Here is a 27,800-nt window from a genome sequence, read left to right on the forward strand (position 1 = left end):
AATGGTTGTTTATGTCTCATATACTATACAAATATATCTTTGATGTCTGTGCAATAGTCCAGAATATTTGACACAAGGCATTGGTAATCGACCGATGTTCTAATACATGAGGCCGAAGACCGATTGCAATAGAAAGAACATCGGTAGATTTCCAGTACCGAGGGCCAAATATTCTGGACTATTGCACAGACACCCATGACTTGTTTTGTTAAATATTCACTAAAAAAAACTTAGAATAACTGCAGTCTCGACTATCCTATAGGCCAAGAAGTCACCATGACTGCGCCTGGCAGTGTTGACATCTAAGTGACTTAGATGCTTGAAAGTGTAAGACTAATTGCGAAACGTCACAGGTTTTCAATAGTTCGCATATGAGAGTGCAATAGTCATTTTAGCCGTGCAATAGTTTTTTTAAACCGATTGATGTAATATAACAAAACTTCATTCATAAAGATATGACGCTATATTTTTATCTCCATGTCCATAAACGATTTTTCGGTCATCATTTGGGATTATATTATTATTCAAATATTGGAACACCTCAATGTTTTAAACATTGCAAAGTATAATATGAAATGCATTTATTATTTTCTACTAAAGTAACCATTCCCCTTAAGAGATTTTGTTCACCGTTGCCATGCCATCCGATCACGGATGCTCTGACGTGAGAATAGAGGTATTGTGACATGTCGTTTTTTGTGCTGTAATACGCTATATTAATTCACACCAAAACTGCATTCAAAACGCGAACTTCGACTTACAACGTTATATTTTATATATCTATTTCTTGCATTATGACATATTTCAATGCATTTTCTTGAAATTCCATGTACTATTGGACAATAGTAGCTCTTTTCAATTTTGCTATATTTTCCTAAAAAGATTAATACATGCAATGTTTCAAAAGCGTGATTTCATTTTGTTCTTTATTCTTACTTAAAAATAGCATTGTTATTTTTTTAAAACCTGTTAAATGCAATATCTCTTAAAATCAGCTGCGGAAAATCATAGAAATATTATCAGAGGATAAAAAAATAATGTGTACATGTATGTAAAAAAATATCAATTAATTCCATTGAAAAACGCAGCTAAAGAAATAAATTGAAAATTTGTCAAAATGCATGAAATATATAGTGAAAACCAAACGTGACCAAAAACTTTTGGCTCGTTATTGTTAGTTTTAGGTGCATATTAGCTTAGACGTTGTGACAGTTGATGTCACAGCGATATATCAATTCCATCAATAGAGTTTACGCGTGGATACTCTAACGAACAACAACACAGAGTGTAGATATAACTACCAAGAGTCGAGTAGATTGAAATCTCTCAGAGAGTGCAGGTTATGTCATTCATAACGATTCATTTATCTTGAGATTGATTAAGATTAAAACAGCCTCCATAGTCGTGACAACTGTAATATCTGACAAGTATAGGAATGTCAGAATGACATTTCTGAAGAATGGTAAGACAAATACGGAAAACGATCAATGAGTGCAGCACGTTTGTCATGTATTATCAGTAAACATATAGAGGATATTGAATGGTTTCCCATTTGATATAACATATATTTCACGAGTATGAGAGAATATCGATATTTTCACGAGTGCGAAACACGATTGAAAATATTGACATATTTTGTCATACGAACTTTCAATGAGGTGAATACAATGGTTCGCTCTGATTGGTCAAAAAGGAAAAACTTATATTTCCTCTGTAAAATCTTACATTTTCACTGCAAAATCTTACATTTTCACTACTCGTCGCTGCAGTGAAAATTTAAGTTCTATGGGTTTGATAAATTTCTATATTTCACTGTTAAAAATGCAACACAATTAACATATAGTTGAATAACTTGACATACTGTACACACATGCAAAATAATTCTGTGAAAAACGGGGAATACTAAAGGTACAAATATTCTTGAAATTCTTGACATTTAAGTGCTCGAACAGAATATCTATGCATCACTATCTGTTGTCAACCGATATAAACTGAGACGACACTTATGATATCGAATTTATATCGATAGAAGAAATCACTTCACGACATAATTTGAAAATTGGTGGTGCTTTACTTAAAATAGCAACACATTACCTCTACAAGATAGGTTTAGCCCGCTTTATCCACTAGAGAGAACGAACTGTTTGTGCAATCATTCAGATGTGATGAAAAAAAAATAGCTTGGGAAATGCATGCTTGAAAGTAGAAAGTCGACTATGTACATACTATCTATAGCTCATTGTAAGAATACTTCCAAGGAACGAACTTAAGCACAGCGTCTTTATAGGAGGAAGCTACGATGTATCTGATGATTATTGGCATTTCCGCCACAGCTTAGATCACGTCCTTGCCCAAAATAGACGGCAAATATCGTGACGGGTAAAATTGCTTAATAAAAAAAAAAGTTAAAAAAAAAAGAAGAAAAAAACAACTTCCCAGACAGTTTGTTATACAAGGCCATTATTTCTACAGATAAATGCGTAATTTTCTAAAACATCACCGTCAAGATTCTAGATTAAACGTTTATTTTTGTCTCGTCGCTAGTCGACATGACTATTCAAACCTAATTTTAGTAGTGGTAATAACAAGCATTTGTTTTATCTGATCAGCACATTTGTAGTGATAAACATCTCATCAACTGCCAAATATAGACCATTACGTTACGATTGCGATTCCAACGCAATATATTGTATATGGTCTGCCATTTGTAGGCTAGGAATAATTGTGGATGCTCCGACATTTGTAGGGAAGGAAGAATTGTGTATGATCCGCCATTGGTAGGGAAGAAAGAATTGTATATGATCCGCCATTTGTAGGAAAGGGAGGATTCATATGATCCGATATTTGTAGGAGAGAGAGGATTTATATGATCCGCCATTTGTAGGGGAGTAAGGATTGATTATAGCCCGCATTTGTAGGGAAGGAAGAATTGTATATGTTCCGCCATTTGTAGAGAAGAAATATTTGTTTAACCCTCATATCACAAATATTTGTCCAACTCTCACATCACAACGATCAAGTTCACGGATACCGGTTCAATGTTAAAAGTTCAAGTGCACAAATTAAGGATAACAAGGCTCATCAGGTGCACAGCACGATATTACCCTGTATACTCTAGGTGAGTGTCAGCTGCCAAAGTTCAATAGTTACTTTCACAAAATAGAACACAAGTATTCTAAGCATATTGTTGCAGATGTTTGATGCGCAAACGCCGCCTGTGTCCTCTCCATTGCCTTGCCGTAGGATGTCTGAGAAGCACCCCCTTGACAAGCCGTAGGATATCACAGATGCATTCTCTCTCTCTCTTTCCTCCTTGACAAGCCGTAGGATGTCTGAGAAGCAGTCTCTCTCCCTCCTTGACAAGCCATAGGTTGTCTGAGAAGCACTCTCCTGGCCAAGTTTTGTATTACCAAACCCGAAATACTAAAAAAATGGGTTAGGAGGGTGGGTAGATGGTTTTTCTACCTTCCTGTTTTTTTTTTTTTTTTTTTTTTTTTCGTACTCAGAGTTGGCTCATATAGTCACATCTTTGGTAACTCCATCAATACAAATAATAAATAATATTTTTTTTTTTTTTAAATAGATAAACCTTGCGAGGTGCGTGTTAGTATTTATTAGTTCGTGACGTTAATTGTCTAAAATGTCTTTAACTGCATACGTGCTATATTTTTTCATCTGACATCGAAGTATCTGGTGCTATTTAGAGCACCGAGCCATTTCATCATCGTACAATAATTATTAATATTATTATTAATATTTCTTCTTCTTTTTTTTTCATTCATCATATTCTTTTTCTTTTAATATTTCTTGATTTAATTTACACTCTTAACTAGTATACTCTGCCGCTCTCTTTCATACACACATGTTTTATATATATAAACAACAGTAAAGTGTCACTTTCTTTTCTCTCTTTCAGGACATCTTCATGCGTTCTCTTTCACACTCACTCGGTTAAATTTACGTGTTGTTAATTTTGATAGTTTTGTTAGTAATAATTTTTATAATATTGAAATCTAGAAACAAACAAAAAGAAGAAAGGCGAACAAAGTTTTTTCCAGCGGTTGGGGAGCCCCCTACCAGCATGGATAACCTTTGGTTACATCAACATTGTGTCTCTTTTAAAACAAACAAAGGTTATATATATATGTATATACATATATACCTCTATAATAGACTGGTCAATCATATCAATAGCTCAGTCTCCGTGTTGGTCATATCAACTCTTACCACATCCTCCGAGCAATCGATATCATTGACCAGTCTTGTTCAATGTTTGACTCTTAATCGTCAAATATGTTAATTAATTTAATTGACCTTTATATTGTCAATAAAATATTTAATTATTCCCTTCTTTTTTATAATTGTTGTCTGTCCAACTAATAATAATTCTTCTTTGAAAATTCTTAAAATATTGATTGATTTCTTTTTTTGATCACTTCGATGATAAGTTTTGAATATTGTATAGCCTATTAGTGTAAAAGTTATATTCAATTCTTTACAGTTAGTATGCTGATTTTTGTACCCCATGATAAGGTAATGTAATTTTCTAGGATTTATTGTATATCCATAACCTTGGAATAAATGTTCAATTTGCTGCCAAAATTCATTCAAGTATTTGCATTCTATGAAATAGTGTAAATAATTTTCTTGTATTTTACATACATGACACATTTCGTCTTCTTCTATTTTCCATCTATAAAGATGCCATTTTGCCGGGATAATATTATGAAATAGTTTCCATCTGAATATTTTTTGTTTGTTGTCTGCTAAACATTTAAATATAAAAATCATAAGATCAATGTAAGTTTGTGTATGTGCTATATCAAATGTATTTCTCCACAATTGCCTACAATGTGTTTGCTCAAATTTGTGAGAAACAAGTATGTCATATACACTCTTATTTGTAAGTTGTTCAACTGCAACATATTTTGAGTTTCTTTTATCATAAATCTGAATCCGCGCTGTTGTTTTAACTTTTGTATGTTTTGATATCTGTGACTTTATTGTCCGCTTCCATTCGAATGGTATAGCTTTTTTCAATTGCGTTATTTCACTAATCCAGTTTCGTTTATTTTTCAGATTATGTAGTATATTTATTTCATCTATTTCATTATTTTCATTTAGGATATCATCTATAAATATCAGCCCGCTCGCAATGAAATTATCTATCAATAGACATTTCCCTTTAATTTTAATATTTCTATTTCCCCATATAACCTCCTGACGAATATTTGCAAAGTTAGAACTTTTTTTTCTATACCCCCCATTAATGCTAATCCATGAATCTAAAATACCTCTATAAAAGGGTGGTAAAAACTCATTTCTAGTAATGAGATTATCTATCTTATCAATGTTCATCTTTCTTCCTGTTTTATCAAATATTAAAAGCCAACCGATCATGATACAAGTGTACCTTTCTCTTACTTTCTTTGTAATTGCGTATTCTTGTAAAGGAAGCCGCACAGCTAGAACACATGCGCAATTCAATAGGTTTCATCAATCAGCCAATCAAAAGGGAGACAACACGTTAATAGTCTGTCTGGCGCCATTCGAAACTTACAAACGCCAAAATGTCTTCTCACTATAACTTCAGAGTTACCAATCTTCATATTTAAGTAATTATTTAGATCTATTGTCAAGTTATTTGCTGATTTAAAATCAACACGCAAACTCACCACACCCATGTACCTCGAACACAGGAGAGTTCGTCCATAATACAGACGAAATCCAAATCAACATCAACAGTTGCTTTAACTGATTCTAATTATTACTGCCACAGTTCCTTTTTTGAGTACGTGAAATTATTTTGATTTTACCTAGTTTTACAAGGTATATGACGTTGAATGAGCAGAAGACGACTACCCTTCCAAATTACTGCGTTTATCTATTTCATGGCTTGTTCCTTCGTGTATTGGCGCTATCAAGGCTTCGATGGGTGGCGCTATTATTCGAGGATACCGTCTGTAGTTAATCTTAGCTTTTGCGAATATGTTACTCACTAGGCACAAAGGATAGTAGGTATGATCGGTGTCACATTTTGTATGAATAGCATTACTGTTTATTTCATGTGAGCTTTAAATACGTTTAATGCCTAAAATAATAGCAAAAGTGGTCAGACACCGCTTGCTCGTCGAGTATGGGAGAAAGCGGTCTCTTTTTGGGTTTAAGAACATTTTGAAACTTGGTTCGTTAATTTCGACTCAATCTCGTCTCCTAGATGTTCTCTGGTAACCCGAGCAGGACCGGATTGGAAAAATTACCCGCTGCATCTTGCAGCATGTCATAAGAAGCGACTAATCGTGGTGCCCCCTGCAGGGTTTAGATGTTTTCTTGGATTTCTTACGTCGAAGAGACATTAGATATTCCAGAAATCACAATGTCTTACACTGTATTCTGATCGCAGGCAGCGATTAAAAATAGGACTCCCTCAAAATCGGGAATGTCTTCCTGGTCCTCAGCTCCACAACTGGAACAGGCAATTGTTCTGTGTCAAGTGGAAGCTAGGAGAGTTATATGCAACACTGCCAAACCACTTCATATTCATCTACTTCATTTTATGACTCACTACGGGATCCATTGCTCTTGACAATACACAGCCATTGAACACGGTTGTAAAAGAAAAAACGATCTTCTTGATAGTTGTGTTATTAAGTCGAGGTCGAAGACAATACATACTTTGAAAAATGTATTAGTTGAAAAATAGTTCATTAAATTCAGATGTGTTTGCTATCAGCTAACAAATTGGTTTTCCGTGTGATATTTATGTTTCCATTGATTTCCGATTGACCGTATAATGAGTTTTACATTGTACGCGTCCAAACGCCCATTGAAACCATGTCTAGTCGTAATTAGTAACCCAACCCCCCAACCCCTATACGGAGGCAATACTATTGTTACGTTATGTAACCTTACATATACCTTGTAGTAGAGGCAGTCAATAATAACGTGGTTCAGTCAGACTTATTTGAAGTCAAAAAGCGGATATTGGTAAGATATATTTAATCACGTTTGTTTGTTTTTGCTAAACAACCTTATAATAAACGGGGTCACACGAGGACAGTTGTCTAGGGAGACAGCTAGAGAAAACAAAGGACGAGAAAATGAGGAACACGACTGTTTGCAGTAGGGAATAATAGATCGATACTAGTTTGTTCACCTTCCCTAAAGTAAATTTGTTTAATGATAATACTATTTTAGGAGTATCTTTTAATGTGTTTTCCTTGTGAATAACAACAAATTATATAAAAAGATTTTAAGGAAAGGGCTTAACAGGGAAAATGTGAATGTGTTCTTCACACTAAATGTGCGTATAACTCATAATTATAGGCTTTTTACCACATCACATCCTCGTTCGGAATATACTATACATATGATGGTGATTAAAATTGGTCGATGTAATGGCAGATAATCAAACAAATGTAGTAATAGGAAGACTTTCTTGGCAGTAAATGTGCCATTTTTTTAAACATCAGTGCTATCTTTTAAACTGGAAATTAATATTAATATTGGAAATCCATCTTGCTACTCCGTCCTCTGCGTTCAGATGCAAAATCTCCCTTGACACACATCGTCATATGACCCTTGCTGTTGGTGTCGCTTGACATTAATCGTCATTTGACACTTATTGTTGGTGTCTCCTTGATACATATCGTCATTTGACCCTTGCTGTTTGCGTCTCCTTGACACCTACCGTCATTTGACCCCTGCTGTTGGTGTCACTTTGACACCTATAGTCATATGACCCTTGCTGTTGGTGTCTTCTTGACACCCATCGTCATTTGACACTTGTTGTTGGTGTCTCTTTGACACCAATCGTCATTTGACACTGTTGTTGGTGTCTCCTTGGCACCCATCGTCATTTGTCCCATGCTGCTTGTGTCTGCTTGACACATACCGTCATTTGATCCCTGCTGTTGGTGTCTCTTTGACAACTATCGTCATACGACCCTTGCTGTTGGTGTCTTCTTGACACCCATCGTCATTTGACACTTGTTGTTGGTGTCTCCTTGGCACCCATCGTCATTTGTCCCTTGCTGCTTGTGTCTCCTTGACACATACCGTCATTTAATCCCTGCTGTTGGTGTCTCTTTGACAACTATCGTCATACGACCCTTGCTGTTGGTATCTCCTTGACACCTACCGTCATTTGACCCTTGCTGTTTGTGTCTCTTTGACACCCATCTTCATACGACCATTGCTGTTGGTGTCTCTTTGACACCTACCCTTATATGATGCTGGCTGTTGGTGTCTCTTTGACACCTTCCCTCATATGACCCTAGATGTTAAGAAGATATAACACCCATAAGTGAACAAAACCAATGAAAACTCGATGAGACGACGCCATTTTCTCCGTTCAGTTTGTGTTACAGTATATACAACATAAATACAAACTGACGGGAAACGATTTTTCTCTGATATTGGGGCATTAAGATACAAATTTCGAGAAAAGACCACAGAAAACGGATACCTACATATTATATTACTGTGTTTCTATTAAATTAGTCGATCAATGTATTTGGTGATTGGTGCTTTGGAGATGAAGTTAAGCCGCTGTAAACGTCTGGAATGCCAATAAATGTCTATTTTCTGTCCGTCTTACGACTCCATTTTACAGTCTTATTACGAGTAAAGGTTTGGATTTAAACTACAGTCCAATACGGAATTTACGGTGTTATTACATAAACGAGCGGTGGGGGCTCATCAACATCTTATGTAATAATGTCAGGCATTTTATCACAATGGAGACTGTCAAGATCAGTAAAAACAATTTATTTCCGCTCAATATGCGAGTATATACATGCATTATAAGTATTAAAAGGCGAGTTTGGTTATATAAGAATCAAGATTGTGAAATGTTTTGCGATGTTATAGCTTTCGTTATGAAAGTAGCTAATGTTACTCCAGTTTTTAAGAAAGATGATAAACTATTGTTTCAAACTATAGAACTATAACTTTGATAAGAATTGTTGGCAAACTAATTGAAAGGTGTATTTTCAAACATTTTTATATTTTTTTAGAGAATTTTTTTTATACAATTATCAATCAGGCTTCCCCCCGGCGATTCCGCAACAAAAATGAAATGCTAGACATTACAAATGATATTTGGGGGCCATTAGACGCGGGTAAAGAAAGTATTGCTGTAAGAAAAGCCTTTGATCGGGTTTGACAAATGGGTCCTAGACAATTGAAAGAGTTGGGCTTATATTGGAAATCACTATCTTGGAGCGAAAATTAACTATCTGGCAGAAGTTTAAGGGTTCGACCAGATTTGTTCGTTCATGAAATAAGGACGGACCTGGTAAGTTGTATTTAATCCAGACAAGAAAAAATCGTTATTAATTAGCAGGAAAACTATACCAGGAATTTATTTTTCTTATCAATGTATTTGGTGTAAAATCTTATAAACACTTAAGGATGTTGATATCTGGTGATGGTACATGGAATCACCACGTTAATTATGAATTGAAAATGGTGTCACCAAAAGAAAAAGCATTAAGAATTAAAAAAAAAAAAAAAAAACCTTGATAAGAATGTTCTCCAAACAATATATTTTACCTTTATTAGACCTATTTTGGAATATTCCGATATTGTCTGGGAAAATTTACCAAATTATTTATGTCAAAATTTAGGAAAGTCCATTACGTTCATAATAATTAGTAGGAAGTGCCCACGATTTCTACTATCTGATGACAATTATGATATAATCAGAAAAATATAGCTTACTTCAGCTACATTGTAGATATAACTTTAACTGATAAACCTTTGCTGTGGAGAAATGATATTTACTCAAGACAGAAAAATGATAAAATATTCTTGGAAATACAAAATGATGTTAATATAAGTAAATGTTTTAGCTCATAATTTGAACCTATTCATTTGTTTATCAAATGTATTATTACATACATTTATAAGTAGCTTTATTCGGTAAGTTTTATTTACAGCCGTCACAGACGTCAATTTCAGCTATCAATTATATTCACCACTTGTATATATGTCTATTGGTGTTAAGTGTAACATGTACATATCATTATTTCATTTCATATTAATGTACGATGTCCCAACATTTATAATTGCCTTTGTAAGTACATGGGAAAAGAACTAATATGAGCTCTAAGCTTGTATTCCCATCCCATTGGGAATATCGGTTTACGTTTTGAGTTTTAGAGTATTGAATAAACTATTGTTCAAACCAATAGCGACTAGTATGTGACAGAAATAAGTTAATGTAGTAGCAATAAGCATTTTTATTCATTTTGTTATGCTGTTCTGGAAACTTACCATGACTGTCGAACACTAGCGCGCGATCATTGGTGCACAATCAAAAACGTGGATTCTGGTGACAACCCTTCTGGTAAAGTGTGCTTCGATTATAATACAGTTATTTTGTAAACCAGCACACATTGAAAAATACAATTATAGCATTAACATAGATGCCAGCTCGTGCTAATAGACGCTGGAAACACCATGACGCCATAGGAATATATACATTATAGATAATTATCTTTTGTATGGATATATACAAACATTGTTAGTCTAATATTAACTCAAATGTTATCTCCTAAAAGCTTTTAGAAATGATCAAGTTTTAAAGTTTAATTATTAATATACTATTGTGTGTATCGATGATACGAGGATCGCACAAGTGCATTTTTATCTAGACTGATTACCTACATGTTATACGTAATTATCCTTTCAAAGTTAATTGTCATAAAGTTCCGGAATCTGTCATATAATCTTAATTGGCTGAAGTTATTATCCATTGTTCTATAAGTACATTTTACATTGCTGGTCTTTGAAAGATTGCTATTTTTATAACATATACACAATTTTGCATTAGGCACAATAAGAACGTTTCATAAAAACTTGTTGGTGAACATCGACAAAAGCCGATATTTTCACAAATAATTGGATACATGTTCCACGACTGGAATACGAATTCTAAGACAACAATAATATACATCAGGATAAATGATATAAACTCTCAAATGACGCACAGCAGTTGGTATTTCGCCGTTACTACACGCTCCACTCGTCACCTTGCATGCTGGAATTGTATTGGCGCAACACAATAACGATTTACACAGCACGCTCCACCTAACTGACTCAACATAACATTATTTATACGTAACAAATGAGCCGAAAATCAATTATTACGATTTCATTGGGGAATATTAATTCATTTTGCCATATAAAGTGAGACGTTTCAGAAGATTATTGATCTGCCTGATGGAGCCGTTTTCTTTTTCTAAGACTTTAAATGATTAATGGTGGTAGTGGTTTACATGTTTATGGTGGGTGTGGTTTACATGTTACTTGTGGGCGTGGTTTACATGTTTTTGGTGGGTGTGGTTTACATGTTACTTGTGGGCGTGGTTTAAATGTTTATGGTGGGTGTGGTTTACATGTTACTTGTGGGCGTGGTTTACAATTATTATGGTAGGTGTGGTTACACGTTTATGATGAGTGTTGTTTGCATGTTTATGGTGGGTGTGGTTTACATTTTTATGGGGGGGGGGGGGGGGGGGGGGGGGTGTGTTTTACACGTTTATGGTGGGCGTGGTTTACATAAGAAAAGATAAATTTAATTGCCAGTGCAGGACCTTTAATCCTCTATACCGGACTCCGAAATATGATTATTACAATAAATAAAATCAATAAATTGTGACAACAGTTACAATTCCTATATCATTTCATACTTATAGTTATATAAAAGTTCGTGCTTTTCCCAATGATTATCTAATCTGTTTTTGAAAGAATTTACTGTTGGTGCTAGGACAACATGTTCTGGGAGATCGTTCCACATTCTAACAATGTTCAGACCAAAAAAGTGTTTCTTTATATCTAGCAGTATTGTGGAAAGAAACCCATGGAATCTACCATCGTTGTCTAATTTAGGAAAATAACCACCTGACAAACCAAAAATCAACAGCTAAGTAGGAGGCTGCCTATTGGCTGGAAGAGATTTTACTTTAAAAAGATAAAGAGAAAAGTCAGCAATGTAAAGCTAAGCATTGACACAACGACCCATGCATGCGCGATACTGTTCCTTGCTATTGTATGCAATAGATAGGTGACTACTTGTGGTGTCATCCGGTGTTTGGACAGGAGCAGTAGTCATGGTAAAGTGCCTGATACGCATAATATGTCTTTTTATAGAGCCAATCAATGGTGGATGAAGACACAATTCAGCACACGAGTGACAATGGCTTCCTAAATTTTGTTGAATAGGCCAACATCTTTTAAGCATTCCGATATATTGTTGATGCAAAAAATTACAAATGGATACTTTAGATTTGTCATATTTTGACAACAAAAGTGTGCCTTATCGTCACATGCTGTACATCTGGGTTGGTCTTCGCGCTTTAATGAGTATAAGAATAACCCATTCGGAGATGCCAAGGACACAGTTGACAGATGTTAGGACTAATAGCGTGAAATTGGTTTTCTTCTTTGCAATCAGTCCAATAACTTCGACACTGTGATATTAAAAAAATATCAGCAGTGTTTTAAAATCTGCAAAATGGAGTTTGAAATCTGAATGTGTTAACGACAAAACCATTCTGACATCGCGGTCTGCCTTCTCATTGCCTGATATTCCCTTACGTCCAATAACCAAGCATGAATTAGTTTTATTTGACAAAATTTCTGTTGCTAAGGCTATGTAGGAGAGAGAGGGAGCAAACATTATAGAATACAAAATGAAGATGTGCTGTAGCCGATCGCTGCCCTGTAGGGTTTGCGTAAGAACTGTTCCTGATTCCCCCACTTCATTGATTAGAAAAGGTGACTAAATGGGATTTTATATTCTCTTCTTTCTTGAGAACTTTCTTCTCTCTACTGTCTTCATCGACACTGCCTCACTTTCAATGATGTCGATGTTAAAGTGCTACCTCACTGGCGCATGCTGTCAGCAGGACATCTCAGCCGGTCACATACAGACAACGAACAAACCAGTCGTCACACTCCCAAACTGATGAGCGTTAAGCGAGAGTAACAACTACCGTTTGTATAAACTCTTGTATGTCTCGACCTTGGGACAAAAAAAACCGCAAAGCCTTCCCCCTAAGGGCGAAAGTTCAACTATGGGTGAACAGTGAGGCAAAAACGAATATACCGCAGCCTCCCAAAACACAAACACATACTCTACACACCTAGATCTTACACTCAAGGAATCCTTCCTTAATGACCTTAGTCGTGGTCGAGACGTTAAACAATATAAATCAAACCAAACCTATCCGACTGCATGCAATTGAGGCAAAAAAATAGATGTTTATATTGAATTGTTTTTGTCGATTGCACTCACTGCAAAACTTGTGATTTCTATCTTTTCTTTCTTTCTGTGATGATGCCCTCATAATGGACGTGAAATCCCACACTGACATATATAAATACTTAATTCAATGACATTTGTTTGATATCTACAGTTAACATTGAATCCGCCTCAATAGTCTTTTGGAGGATGGGGAATACAAAGGGTCCCTGTTATTAAACATACGCCTACGAATTGACCCAAAAGTTGTCTGTTTTTTCAATACCGTTAAGGTTTAACTATCTACCGACCCTCCTATACCGACCCTCAAAAAGTATTATGCTGAATTTTCGTTCTTGACGATTGTTAAATAAAGGATTGGAAACCACAATAATGTCCTCTTTTTGGTCATTTTTATGATACCGTTATTGTTACCTTACTAAATGATAACCCAGACACGTTCTACTCTCTACAATAAATCAAGGAGAAACTCCTCTCCAGTCGTTATCTATTGGCCTCGTCATTCTTCTGGACTCCGCCAGGGCCATCAAACTCGTGCCTTTATATATAGCTTCTGATAGAACAGAATCATAATCATTCTGGTCGGTTCTATCATAGATAACGGTATAAAGGAGACAGAGTAATTAGTAAACTAGCATACTAAAGGATAAGGGCGATTGTTCTACTTTTTACATACGCTTGCGATTTTTTTACTCGGTCATTGACAAGATGGCATAGTCCATATAAACCCTCTCCGTCAAATAGTCAAAGTGGAATTAATAATGAGAAACAATACTTCAGACAAGTTTTGAATAAAAATAACAAGGCTAAGGGGAAGTAACTCTTGGCGGAAACCTTTTGCACACATCATTATACATTCACAGACATACAAGTACATATCTAAACTATCATATAGTACTTTTATATATACTATCATAAACATTAGCAGAATCAATTAATTTGATACATATAAAGTAAAAGTCAGAGGCTATGCTCTACTATTATCAACGTGTGTTTTTTTTGGTTTAACAAGTATCCCCCTGGCTTTAAATCTGATGAAAAATATAAACGACGAGATTTTCCAATAAAATTCCGCATCATTTAAAATTCGTTAATTTGTTGGACAATTACAATCAAAACAGCCATGGAGAAGTTTATTTCAATGTGACAGTGGTAGCCAGAAAGATTTAGAGAAAAATACAGAGTTGTCATTTGAGATTTATATTCAAATTGACCTCATTGTCATAACGTCTTTTCCTTAGACTGTAGCACTCATGTTGAAACAAGGTTCCTGTTAATTGACTTAGACAATGTGTATGTCAGGTGAATGAAAATAATTACGATACAGTCATTACTGATTAGATACGTACTTGTGTAACTGTTCTTTCAAGAAAACAACGAAAATATCCATAATTAAAAAAACTCATTTCAAAATTATAAAGTGTTTGAAAAAAACTGACAAATTCATTTGCAGGCCTTTCAATTGAAAATCATTAAGTGCATGGGGAAAAATCAAAATATTCATCTGCAAGCCATCTGTTCCTGATACATATAACGTGGATAGTAAGCCATCTATGTATTCAAGTTTACCTATAGCAAGGTTTTGTCCTGAACTGATTGTTTTAAACATGTTAAGATCGAGACAATTGTTATTCAATGGTAGTAATACAATGTACGATGTATTCAATTATAGTAATACGATGTTTGGTGTTCAAAGGTTCATCCAAACTAGGTAATATCCATACAAGTAATCAATATTGTTGCAGACAATGAATTATCAGGAGACACGTTTTATGGTAAAATGGCAACGCTTGCAATGGCTCAAGGCCTAAACATATAATATGATACTGACCGACATATTAAACCATTAATAACTTAATGTAGTTCCATCAACTGCAACCGTGTAACTGTTCTGCCTTATCTTGCCCTGCCTGAAATCATCTGCAGATGTTACCCATAGTTACTAGTATAGTAGTCAGTATATACTGCACACCCTCATAAACTAGAGTTTGGTAATCAATTTCAATCGATCCTATAGTTCGGTCGCTTTATCTACATCCTCTGTTCGTCTGTCACTTGCCGGTGATTTATCTAGACACAGGAAGCGTTGTAATGTCTCATTTGGTACCTTTAATACGAAGTGATAAATACATCAATTTCTACTAGGGTTAATCACGTATCTTAATATTGCCTGGTCGCCTGGGAATCTTTCCTTCGATACATATATGCAATACATAATGGTAATTATCACCTATAGTATGTGGCTAATATGCATCTTGGCTCTTCCAGTCGCAAGATTCCAATAACATTGTATGATCTGTTCCGTTTTTGATTGGTATCTATATATTATATCTGCAATATTAGTGTTATTACTCTGTGCTCCCATCTCCTCCTCGGAACGAAATTGGCTGGATGTAAATCAGTTTGTCCGTTCGTTTGTCTGTGTGAGGATTTTTGTCCGGACAATTACTCAATGTTTCCAAAAAAATGACCCTTCATGAGTGTCATCCCGTGGTGAAGTTGTGAACCTGGATTTCATTTTTGGATCCGCTTATTGTTCTTGTGGCAGTTATTTCCCTGTTCCTTTGTTTGTAGAGAGAATCTCGTCCTGATCCCTCTTTCAACAGATTTGTTCCCAACTTCTCGAAAGTCATATACTCAACACACAGAGTGAGACTCATTGTGGATTGGGGGATTGTGGCATTAGTAAGTAATGGCGGCGACCACTCTAGTTATTATTTACTATAGATAACACAGTATGTGTTGTTCTTTTCCTGCTGGGGCTATACATTTTGTCACCACTGAAATTGGCCCTATGTCCTGGGGAATGTGTCATTTTCACTTTAAAACCATAGAGATATTCTATCTCGTGCGAACTGTGATTTGTGTGAATGAAATCCGTCTATCCGTGATTCAAAACAAGTTTGGACCGGATAAGAGTTTATTGATGATAATTGTTCCGGAGAAACATTGTTCATCTGTAGCCTACAAACAGCGAGATATAAATTATTCTTTTAACAGGAATGCAAGCAGTGTTTTCACCAGGGAATTCAAGCTTCCCAGTCCGCCACCCTACCAAATGAGCTCTAGGCATTCACGACGTGTATAGCTAGAAGACAACCGTTTCCATTTGTACAATCAAGATCAAAACCCACATACCAGCCAATATGTTTGTAGGAAGCCTCGCAATATATCATTGCCCCGAATGGTCAACATCACAAATAATGTTGCAAGTGGTTTGTCTGAATCTAGTATTGGACGATTTGAAAACATATTACCTCTAGGGCAAAGCTCGAAGGATTGCTGTATGGCCTTAACTTTTGCGTGAACGTATATATGAAAATAAATTCATTCTTATGTAGCATCCTAGTGATTAAAAGATAAGAAATTCTTAATTAGTTCTTTGTATTATAAGTCATTCCCATGAGGACTTCTAATAGTAGGGGATAAATTGGAAGGAAGGTTGTCTTTCCTTTTGTCTGTAGACTGAAGATTTTTCTTTCTCTAATGTTTTTTGTGTTTGACATTTTAATTTGTTAGTTCTATGTGAAAGCATAGCTTTTAGGTTTTGTTTGGTATGTTATGTGTCTTTTAATACTATATTGGAACTCATTGTATAACAACATAACGTTTGATCTGGCCACAGCATTCCTCTTTGTCAAACTGTCAATAAAGATGTTATAAGGCTTTGTGAGCGAGGTATAAGCTCTATATGCTGTTGTTTCGATCTTGAAAACTTGGATCAAACTGACATAGGTACATGTAATTGGACCAAATCAAACATAAGACAAATCTTATTGCGAATACCTTGGTATTTGTGTTACATTGAGCGGAAAGCGTTTGGGCCGGTAATGTTTTTTTAACTTTGAAAAATAATAGAGAAGGGAGCGACAATGTGTGATTCTGCTCATTCTTTACACAAGGCGTGCATCTCTATAAATCATTTAATATCCAATTGTGTCTTTATGTCATTCTACAGAATCTCTTAAACACATTTCAAATCTCTTTGTGTTTATTGAAACAGATGATACACACAGCGTGTGAAGAAACCGGAGGCTTGAGTAAGTCTTATATAATTATCTTAAACTAGATAAAGTGATTGAAGCAGGGAACGATATACACCTAGTGATTTCTATACACTGTTTATCTACCGATTCTTGAATGTACCAGTCCTTCATTGTACACTATAAAGGAGAAGACATCCATACTTCATTTTACAAGAGGAACAAACTGTTTGCCATAAATATTTCCGATAAATGTTTGCCAACATCTTAAATTAAAATTCCTACCGATATATAGTGCAGGTGTTCGATAGATTATTTGTTTCTCTGTTGGTGTCTCCCCGGTATCCGTCCTCCTATGACACTGGTTGTTGTGTGGACTTAACCTTCCAAACAATACGGAGTCTTTTTTCTACGGAAGCGTATTAGGGCCACTATAAAAAAAATAAATCGTACGTACGATTTACTAATTCGTACGTACGGATTACTAATTCGTACGTACGAATAAGTAATCCGTACGTACGGATTAGTAAACCGTACGTACGAATTAGTAAATCGTACGTACGGAATAGTAATCCGTACGTACGAATTATTATTTGTTTTATAGTGGCCAGTGAACATCTTTAATGGCCGAAGGATCGGAAGAGTCGGTAAATTGTTTCCGTTCAAGTGAACTAAATTACTTGGAAATACGGTCGTTAGAAACCTCCTATTGATTAGTATATACTAATGAGACAATACAAAAAACACTAATGTTATTGGTGTAAATTCTATACCATATGGAATACAACAGTTCGTGATGTTCATTTTTTACCTCTAATTGGTTCTTTAGAAATAGGAACATTACTTCGATTCTATCAATATTTTACATGGCGGGCGTCGCTGTTGAAGAAGATGCTTCCTTTTCGGAGCACCCGGACAGATGACATTTACAAAAGTGTTCAACTTAGTGTTTTGTACACGTTTTGCCCCAATTGCGTTTCATGCCATCCATAAAGGACCTCGTTTCATCAATTGTTGGTTATCTTTACGGTATAGTTAACTTGTCCCCATGATGCTGTTGAGATTCCCATTGATACATTTTTTTATTTTATTTTTTTCAAAATATTGTATTAACAATACATATATAATATACAGTATTGTCAAAAGAATGAGACAGCAGGCTAAGCCTATATAAGTCTTCTTCTGAAGATATTCCGGTTAGACCTGGCAGAAAGATGCTATGTTCCATATTTTAATACTAAAGTAAGTAGTTGATACATATTCCCATATCATGAAGGCATTTGAACATGCAAACATTTGCATGACAAGAAGGCGTATGCGTTTCATAAAATATGTCTCTTTTCGACATACCTATACTATTTACATGTTCCATGTCATCAAATATCATTCCACTTCCATACTAACCTTACACCAATGTGTTAAAGGCAGGGATTTTAGCTATGTTTATATCCCATAGATGTCGGCATAAAGAATGTTTCCATTTAGAGACAGATCATCGGCGCCTTGCTTTCAATTCTCAAAGTTCATATTTTCGGTCATACATTTCACTAAAATTAAATGATGAATTATTCGTCTAATTAACAAAGTATATAAAAAAAAACCTTTCTAAGAACGCCTGCTGCAATATTCAAAATATATTTCTTAAATATTTTACTTTCATCCATTCTGATACGGTATAAGAATAATTGTCATCATTTGTGCATTATTTATGAACGAGACCGAATCCATTCTGTTTTATGAAAATATTTGAAGCATAATTAGCTTAATGTAAACTAAACACTACCAAACAAAATCAAATCTTGTCCAAAGTATAATTTGGATTTAAAGTGATTAAAGCAAATATCGGTAAATAGTGTCCTTGCTTTAGAGACAGTCAGCGAGACGAGGTTGTCCTTGCCGGTCTTGGAATGGGTCTCGTATCTATAATACCCTTGCCTGTTGAAGCGTGAGCATCAGCCCCAGTGCATTACATGCAATAAACCCTTAACCGTTGAAGAAACATATTTTATTGATCTAAACCTAAAAGAGACAGATTCTTTAACAGCACAACAAGTCTAAATCTTCTTTTCGAAACTGTTAATATATACAAACTTTTAAACTATCTTAGTGCTGTCGGTCTGTACAACAAGATACGACTAACCATAGCCACATTTACCTTTTAATTGTAGTAAACCAACACTTGTTTTTACATATTGCCTTTGCTGTTTCAATACCAAGGCCGAGATAGGCAGTGGAATCCTACCATTGGATGAACATTTTAACAATTGGTCTTTTAAAATACAGCTTATCTCAAAATACTTCAATGATGTCGATGAGGCACGTGTTTGAACTGTTACAGCTTGCAGAGAAAGACACAAATGATAGAATCCTAGATGAAAAGCACACACAACAACTTGGCATGGTGAATGCAAGGTGTGCTAGCTCTCAAGGAATTATCCCAGTTCTTGCTTGTCATACTGGATGTCAAGGCAGACAATTGTTAATTTGTAAAGTTAAGATTAAATATATCTTCAGATAATATCATGTGGCACAGTAAATGTCCTTTACTGCTGAATATACAAGTAAGAACATCGATGATGATAGTTACTATGAAATCTGGATATATCAAACAGAATGCGTTATCAGATCCACCCAAGACTCGAAAGCAGGGTAAAGTACAATCTGTGGATACATCCCGACAGCTTTGATACTTTTAATCCCATACCGGATTATTACTGTCAATGACCTACTGGACGACAGAGAACCACTGGGATGTGGGTCCATATAGCCTATATCCGATCCTAGTTTGGAAAACACTTGCATTTAGACAATAACAAACCATTGCACCTAAAGTCAGGATGTTAGCTTTTCATTAGCTGTGCAAGTCATAAATAGATTGTGTCGTCATAATATGGACAATGACTTGACGTCATTAATAGTGCAACAATATGGAAAAAGTCCACATTTTGACTTCCCCCAATAAAAAATTGTCAATGGTATCTTAAATCTGTTCTCATTTCATATGAAGTATTATAAAACTAGTCTCCAAGTTTTAATTTTGTCTTGCCAAGTCTCGCAAAATCATAGCTTGTAAGACTCGTTTTTTAAAATATCATTTGAACTGAGAAATCATTTAAGATCCTGTATACACGAAATAGCGTCATATTTGAGCTCAAGCGGTTCAATATATAATGAAAACTTTAGATTTGTTTTAATGTATGCGGTTACCATATGTTACATATACGATATCTAACGTGTTAACATATTCTATCTAATTTTCTATCCTTAGGGACGCTGCCTTACTTCTGGTCTTTCGTTGATCGATCTCCCCTGTTAGAAAGGCTTTGGGTTCTATCCCCTGGCCGAGACATACCAGAGTCTATGAAATGGTATTTGTTACTCCTGCTTAGCGCTCAACATTGTTTTGAGATCACACGTCGTTATGTGGATAATTCCTCCATATATAGGTCATTTTTCTTCTCTGCTTCATTAAGTGGTATTTATTGGTAAAATCTACTGTACATCGAAAATCAGATATCCACGAATATTAGCGCTATGAAGGGTTAAACTTCTTTAGTAGCTACAACATAATACAGAATAGCATCAATTTAACATTCTACCACCAAAATGTTTTCATTAGGAATTTGTTTTTATAGTAAATCCAATATAACTTTAGGATCCGTATCTGTTAATTGTAATCCGGGGCCGCGGTGGCCAAGTGGTTAAGGTGTCCCGACACTTTAACACTAGCCCTCCACCTCTGGGTTGCGAGTTCGGAACCTACGTGGGGCAGTTGCCAGGTACTGACCGTAGGCCGGTGGTTTTTCTCCGGGTACTCCGGCTTTCCTCCACCTCTAAAACCTGACATGTCCTTAAATGACCCTGGCTGTTAATAGGACGTTAAACAAAAACAAACCATGTAATCCGTAATTGTTAAATGTTAATTTGTTTACTCGTGTAACTAAAGATTTGCCTAAAGCTTTGCATTCATTTTGTACATGTTTTTGTCACCTTCCATATGAAGCATGCTTTTACGTGTGGCGTCATCTAACTCAACTGTTTAAAACTGCCGTCATACACTGCTTCAATTGATTATTTTTATGAGTACGGTAACAGTACAACAATCTCTTACTGGAAATCACACACTAGGAACTGCTGTATCTGTCATATTATAAAACAGAAACTTGAATTCGTTTTCATAAAAGTGACTTTTTTTTTTTTTTTTTTTTTACTTAGGCTATTTTTGTGATTAACCACTTTGTATTCCTACGTCAACGATCTGAAATTGGAGACACTATAATATCTGCGTTAAATCATATCCGCATATTACCATACTCTCGCTTTCTTAAATCTTAAATACTATTTATGTCTTCATACGTAAAGATAATGTTTCCGCTGTCGGACTCGTTGGTTTATTACTTCACAGCCTGTACATGGGTTTTAAATAAATAATTAACAGTGCAGACAGCTACAGTTAAAACTAATACATATATAACAATTACACCATTCAGATTTTTCTAGAATTTTGCTATGTTGCGATATTTTCTCCGATATCGGCTGAGTTGGGATAGTTTATGTGCCGTATTCAGATGTACATATGTAGGTTATGCGATTATAACCAATTAAACAAAACAAGCTTGTACTAAAATTGATATAGTATTCTTCCGGTGTGTTACTTAAAGTCATGAGTTTCTAAACGCAGCGCATAGACATCTGCCTAAATTATGTTAGTTGAATTATGTTTAGAGTTTAGAGTACCAATGCTACATACATATAGAGCGGCAATGCTTTCTCCCAATCGTCGCAGGTGTACGAAATTAAAACATCAGAAACCGATTTCTTCTCAACGGCGCACTAATACAGCACTTAAAGGAAAACCCCAGATTATTCAGGTAGGCTAAAATTTTAGCTGCATCATTACACCGAGGTAGCAAAATAGTCACCTCATATGACGTCAACATATACCCCCTACCCCACTCCACCCCCACCCCACCCCCACCCCCAAAAAAACACCACATCTGGTCTCATAACGCTGACAATGGACGAACCAGTCTTCAGACCCCAAAATACTGAGCGCTAAGCAGGAGTAAAAACTGCCATTTCTGTAGACTTTGATATGTCTCGGCCGAGGAGAGAACCCAACGACTTCCTCACAGGGGTGTATCCTCAATTAAAGGCAAATGTGAGGCAGTGTCGGTGTCAAGTGAATATAAGAATTCAGTAATTAAACATCTAAATTGAGTCGTCACTTACGATCTTGCAAAGGGACTAACAGGAACAATTCTTATTAAGCATGAAAACAAGTGTGAAAGTAATCGATGTTGTACAATAATACATACAGGACATGACCTATCGTTTTCCTGTATGACAGCGTTGTTGTTTCAGTTAAACGTCGAACCAATGGTAAAATACTACTTTTATGTCTTTAATATATCTATTGTATATATCAACAGTGATAGTTCTACAAGGTGATTATGGTCCATGTTGACATTAAACGTATGTCTAGCTGAAGCAAACTACCACATTAGGAACAAGAACCAAATGGTATTTCAGTTTAAAATTGCCGATAAAACTGATATGTTTGACGTACACTAGCTTTAAATGGGTAATCTACACTTATTTATCAGAAGCCTTCTATACAGACAGATTAATGCAATATATAGCTCTTTTGTGGGAAAACGTATATATATTTCCTCCCGATGGTTAAATATTTACTTCTGAATCCTAGCAGGATATGTAGTATTTCCACGGTAACAATGTTATTGGCTATGCGATCAATATATACGAACCCTTAGATTAGTTCTTAGTGCTACCACATTGACGTAAAGCTTTCACTGGTTTTTCCTTGAGGAGTTTTTTTTATTTGGTGTACATGTACCTAGGTCCAGTGTCAAGGTTTCGACATTTAGGTGTTTGGTGATTATTTCGCCATATCTAAATATATCTTGTAATGTAAATTGTCAATCATATCAAACATTGATAACATGTATAGTGAAAAAAAAATCATGTTGATTTCATCGTCGCTACATTGGTTCAACACTTTAGACCATAAGCCACATGCAGGTCTTACAGCAGGAAACCTCTCTGTGATGTACTTAGATTCAAAGTGTGCCTATTCAGCATCTTATCTGTCCTTTGAACAATTCTGTGATGTGCTATTTCATCGTTGTTTTGTATTGACAAAAACGTTTTAGACGAAGGAATTTAGAGTAGAGCACCTAAACACAGAGTCATATGTTGTACGTTGCTATTGTCATGATATCTTTGGCAATGTCATTTATTACACTTTTGTGATGCGTTACGTTCTGGACATTTAAACAATCCTCTTACCAAAATTAACCTTTCCGGTAAGATGTGTATATTATTCATGATACACGCATGATAAAGCCAATGCTATTTAATTTCAATTAATGATAAGCAAGAAATGTTATTCTCCGTAGTGTTCTATCCTTTCGCAATGTATTCCAAACAAATTGCTAATCCTTTTAACCCCTAAACTTATAGCATAAAAATGGACAATTATTAAAGATATATCGTCACTGCCCATGGACAATCTTTTTCAATACCATTTGAAATTGTATGTTATTTTGTAATCTTGAGTCGTAAAATGAAATCACAGACACAGTGTATGACACTGCATGTCGTCAGAGGCGACTAATTATGAGCCCCCCTGAAGAATCAGGGATTTTCTTCTGTGTCTTTCATTTAGACCACATTGAAAATATCAAAATATATCTGCCCCCATTACGTCACTCTGGATCTTAAATCTTTCCTTGTAGATTTGATGTCTACAGTCCTCATAAGACCCCAGCTGTTGCGCGGTCGTTAGACCCCTAAAAACCAAATATAATTGCAATGTCAATGCTCGATGATCTACGAATTTTTCTGCCTTGTCTGTGTAGGACCTTAAACGTTGACTACTTGATTGTTCACAATTGTAATGCTTAACTGACTGTGAAATATTGCCATTGTAGCCCGACTGATTATTTAAGAAGAAGAAAAAAAGAAAAACGTTATACTGTTTTGGTGGATCGTGAAAAAAACCGCTGTGTGAACTTAGTTAATGAAAAGGTGATAATCTATAATGACAGGCAGTTGTCTTTACTGGTCTCAGCTTCTTGATAAAGCCTCAACGTATTTCCGTGTACAAAGTTTGTGATTACAAAGGAAGCCAAGGAACGTAGTAATCGGATAATTTGTTTTACCATATATGGTAATAGTTAATGCCAGTTTCCATTATCACGACGTTTTCTGTTCGTGAATTTATCATTATCCATAAAACGATTGTGCATTTGAATTCATTTTCTTTCGTAGACATTTCTGGTTTTGTTTTAAATGCACAATTTGGATTTTATCGGCTTGGCAACAGGATGCTGATGATTTTAACTTTTAATGTAAAAGGCTTTCAAGTTGCCGGGTTCATAGTGATTGAATGAGTGACTATCTAATGATACTGCTGCAGATTACAGCCGATTTTGAATTGTTGTTGGGTTTCTTGTTGTTGCTTTTTTTAAGTCTTACTTGGATTGAAGCAAGGAAGAACTCGAAATTCAAAACTGATTAGAATCAAAATAGCTTTACTGGAAACTGAAACACACTTCCATGACGCCTTTTCAAACAGTCCTCCCCTTTAATGGCAAAAATATCATGTCAATATAGTATATGCATCATACAAGTCACCACGTTTACAACCGTGAAACTATTCTCGTCGAGAGCCAAAATATCTTAACTTCAACGAGTATTATTTTAACAGTTAACTCCCCAGACTAATACTGATATATATTGACCTACAGTCTCAATACTGTACTTAATTTCTCCGGTGCGGTTATTACAATGAATACAATACTTCATCAATAACCATGTAATAAAAGTGACATTGATGACACGCTTCTGTATCACTATACCTTAGATTGACTGATTCTGGTATGAATCGTTTCGATATTACCTTTGCGTGTTGATAGGACTCTTAACATAAACAAAATAACCAACTGGGATATTCCCAAATTTAATATGTAGAATCGCTTAAATTTATTGGTAGATCTTGGATTGTGAAAATTGCACACAAATGTATAGTAGTGTAAACTGCAGAATGTTTACACAGCTTAAATACGCAATGAAATCAAACAATTACTCAGTATGTTAAACTTCATTTTGTCATCACGCATAGTAAATTTATTATATTTATGTAAGATACAGATCTAGAACCACTTTGCGGAAAGTCAATTTTACGTTAAACAGCCTGATATAGTTCAGCGACTGCGGGCGTCGATAGTACATGATAGATGATCTTGGAGATCAGCGAACTGAATATTAATTAATAGTTATTCATTAATTTGTTTTTACAGATTAAAAAACAAACCTTAATATCACAGAGATATAAAGGTTTCCAGCATCATCATCGAGCTAGCAAGAGGGACGTGAAAGTAATGAAGACAATTTTGCTTCTTGTCAGTAAGTATTTCGGCGATTACTTAAAATACTAAGATTATTTCTTACTTGCTATTATTTTTCTCCAATAATTCTGCACTGACTCATGGTAATGTTTCACTTTTTTATGACAAACTTTTAATTATTATGAAATCATTTAAGATATGAGTCATATAATGCCACGCGGAAGAATATCGATAAAAGACAAAGAAAAAGATGAAAATAAAAAAGTATATTGAAAGGTAACGAAAGAAGATCTAATTTGCTGTTATGGAGAAGAAGAAAGAAAGTCAGTTGACGTGCCCTGTGCGCCATGGCAAAACTACAAAGGATTTTAAAGAATTCATGTTTTCTTTGTTTTTCTGTTACCAATATAAATATTATTAAACCCTTAAAAAATCATGAGTTATGTATGCTTATGCAACAAGATGTACAATTGTTCTACTTTAATTTTAAAGCACTTCTTTCGAATTTTGTTTAATGGGATTGTTCTCAATCAAAAACCAAATCTATGGTGGACACATTTATTAGATGAGTAAATTACCTACAGGAAAATTGTCTGAAATGTTAATGACCAAACCAGTCCTTACCGCTTAAAATACCATTATTAAAATTCTAATAGACTTTGTTTTGTCCCGGGACATAACCCATAACTTAAGGGGAGATAATTCAACTAATAGCCAAAAGTAGGCAGTGTCTGGGAGACACTAAGAACGAAACTTAAGAAAGACGAGAAAATATATCAAATATATAGTTGTACAAATCATACAATGGGGCAACAGGAACTATGTTTCGACATATATGATATCATTAGGCAGAAAATTCAATATTTTGCTTGATTATCTCAGTCTCAGCTAAAACAAAGGATTTATTTTCTCTCAAATTGAAATGGACATAAAATTATAACATTCTGTCTTACAGCTGCATTCCTTATATCATGGATACCATATTCCGTGTTCGCTGTCACATCAATCATTGGATACACAGAAGATATTCATCCTTTAATTGGAACTCTCCCTTCCCTTTTCGCAAAATCTTCGATTTTATGGAATCCGCTGATATATGTGTGCAGGAACAGATCTTTCAAACGAGCATTATTAGACACATTTCCGACATTCTCACTGTTCTACAGATGTACCGATCGATGTCGGAGACGGGGGTCGTCGGGGGAAATTGCCAACGAATTGACAAAGATGGTTGACTTACAGGCACCTATGTCTCGCTCATCCCAAAAATCCGATACAAATTGTGATGAAAATTCGGGTTCTTGTGTACGTGAAACAGGTCTAGATAGAAATGAACTTGTAACTGAAACTTTATGAAAGTGAAATATATTTTGAAATTATTTTCTGTCATCATCGAAGGCGTTACATTGTGCATTTACCATAGCTGTGATGTTACTGGCAGGTAAAAGTGTTGTTATTGTACGAATTTGTTTATCACTGGATGATGGTAAATTGTGATAAAATGGACAAAATAAAATGGACCCAGCGAAGTTTATACATTATTTTGAAAATTACTTGTCACAGAATAAATATTTTTAAGAACAGAAGTGACATATTCATGTTGTGCTGATAGTATTGTGGTTTTCCCTTGGAAAACATACTCTGAAAACATTCCAAAACATCCAATGGATATCAAACGGATTTGCAGGCACCTATCGGATAGCTCAAGTACTGTTGTATTATATCCGCGTATGCTTTAACAAGTAAAGATTCAATTGGTGAAAATTTTATCGGTTTGATTTTCATGATATGCTTTAGAGAAAAAGTAAGAAATGGTAAGTAATGTGCTAAAAGGCATTTACTTAATATTTTTAGTAAATCCAGTAATCCAGAAATGTATAGATTATAATTGCAAAAGGATTTCTTTTCTTATCTAAATGTAAATGTCAGGAGCCTTTTTCGTCAATCCCAACGGTTCTCAATAGGATATTACTAATGTATAATTACAACATAGCTACCATTTAAAATGGAACTGAATATTAACTTCGAGTTATAAAAATTCAAGATAACGAGGTTTAAATGTTTTTATATAATGTGTACTTTTCTATTTCTATATTATTTTGATGGCGATTTCTGATCATCTGGATGTCTTCTAAGTGACATCCGCGGTGGCCGAGTGGTTTAGGTGTCCCGGTC

At 35.1% G+C, this 27,800-nt stretch overlaps 1 protein-coding gene across 1 annotated transcript in view; it reads left to right on the forward strand.

Annotated features, from left to right (window-relative positions):
* Positions 1-27,379, forward strand: part of LOC117335226 (rhodopsin-like) — an 85,468-nt gene extending 58,089 nt beyond the window's left edge. The window contains exons 2-3 of the mRNA XM_033895216.1: positions 25,578-25,683; positions 26,581-27,379. Coding sequence (XP_033751107.1) covers positions 25,578-25,683; positions 26,581-26,981 — 507 coding nt within the window. The 3' untranslated portion in view covers positions 26,982-27,379. The remainder of the gene's footprint in view (positions 1-25,577; positions 25,684-26,580) is intronic.
* The last annotated feature ends 421 nt before the right edge of the window (positions 27,380-27,800 follow it).

Source organism: Pecten maximus, chromosome 9, assembly GCF_902652985.1.
Source record: "Pecten maximus chromosome 9, xPecMax1.1, whole genome shotgun sequence".
Lineage (NCBI taxonomy): Eukaryota > Metazoa > Mollusca > Bivalvia > Pectinida > Pectinidae > Pecten > Pecten maximus.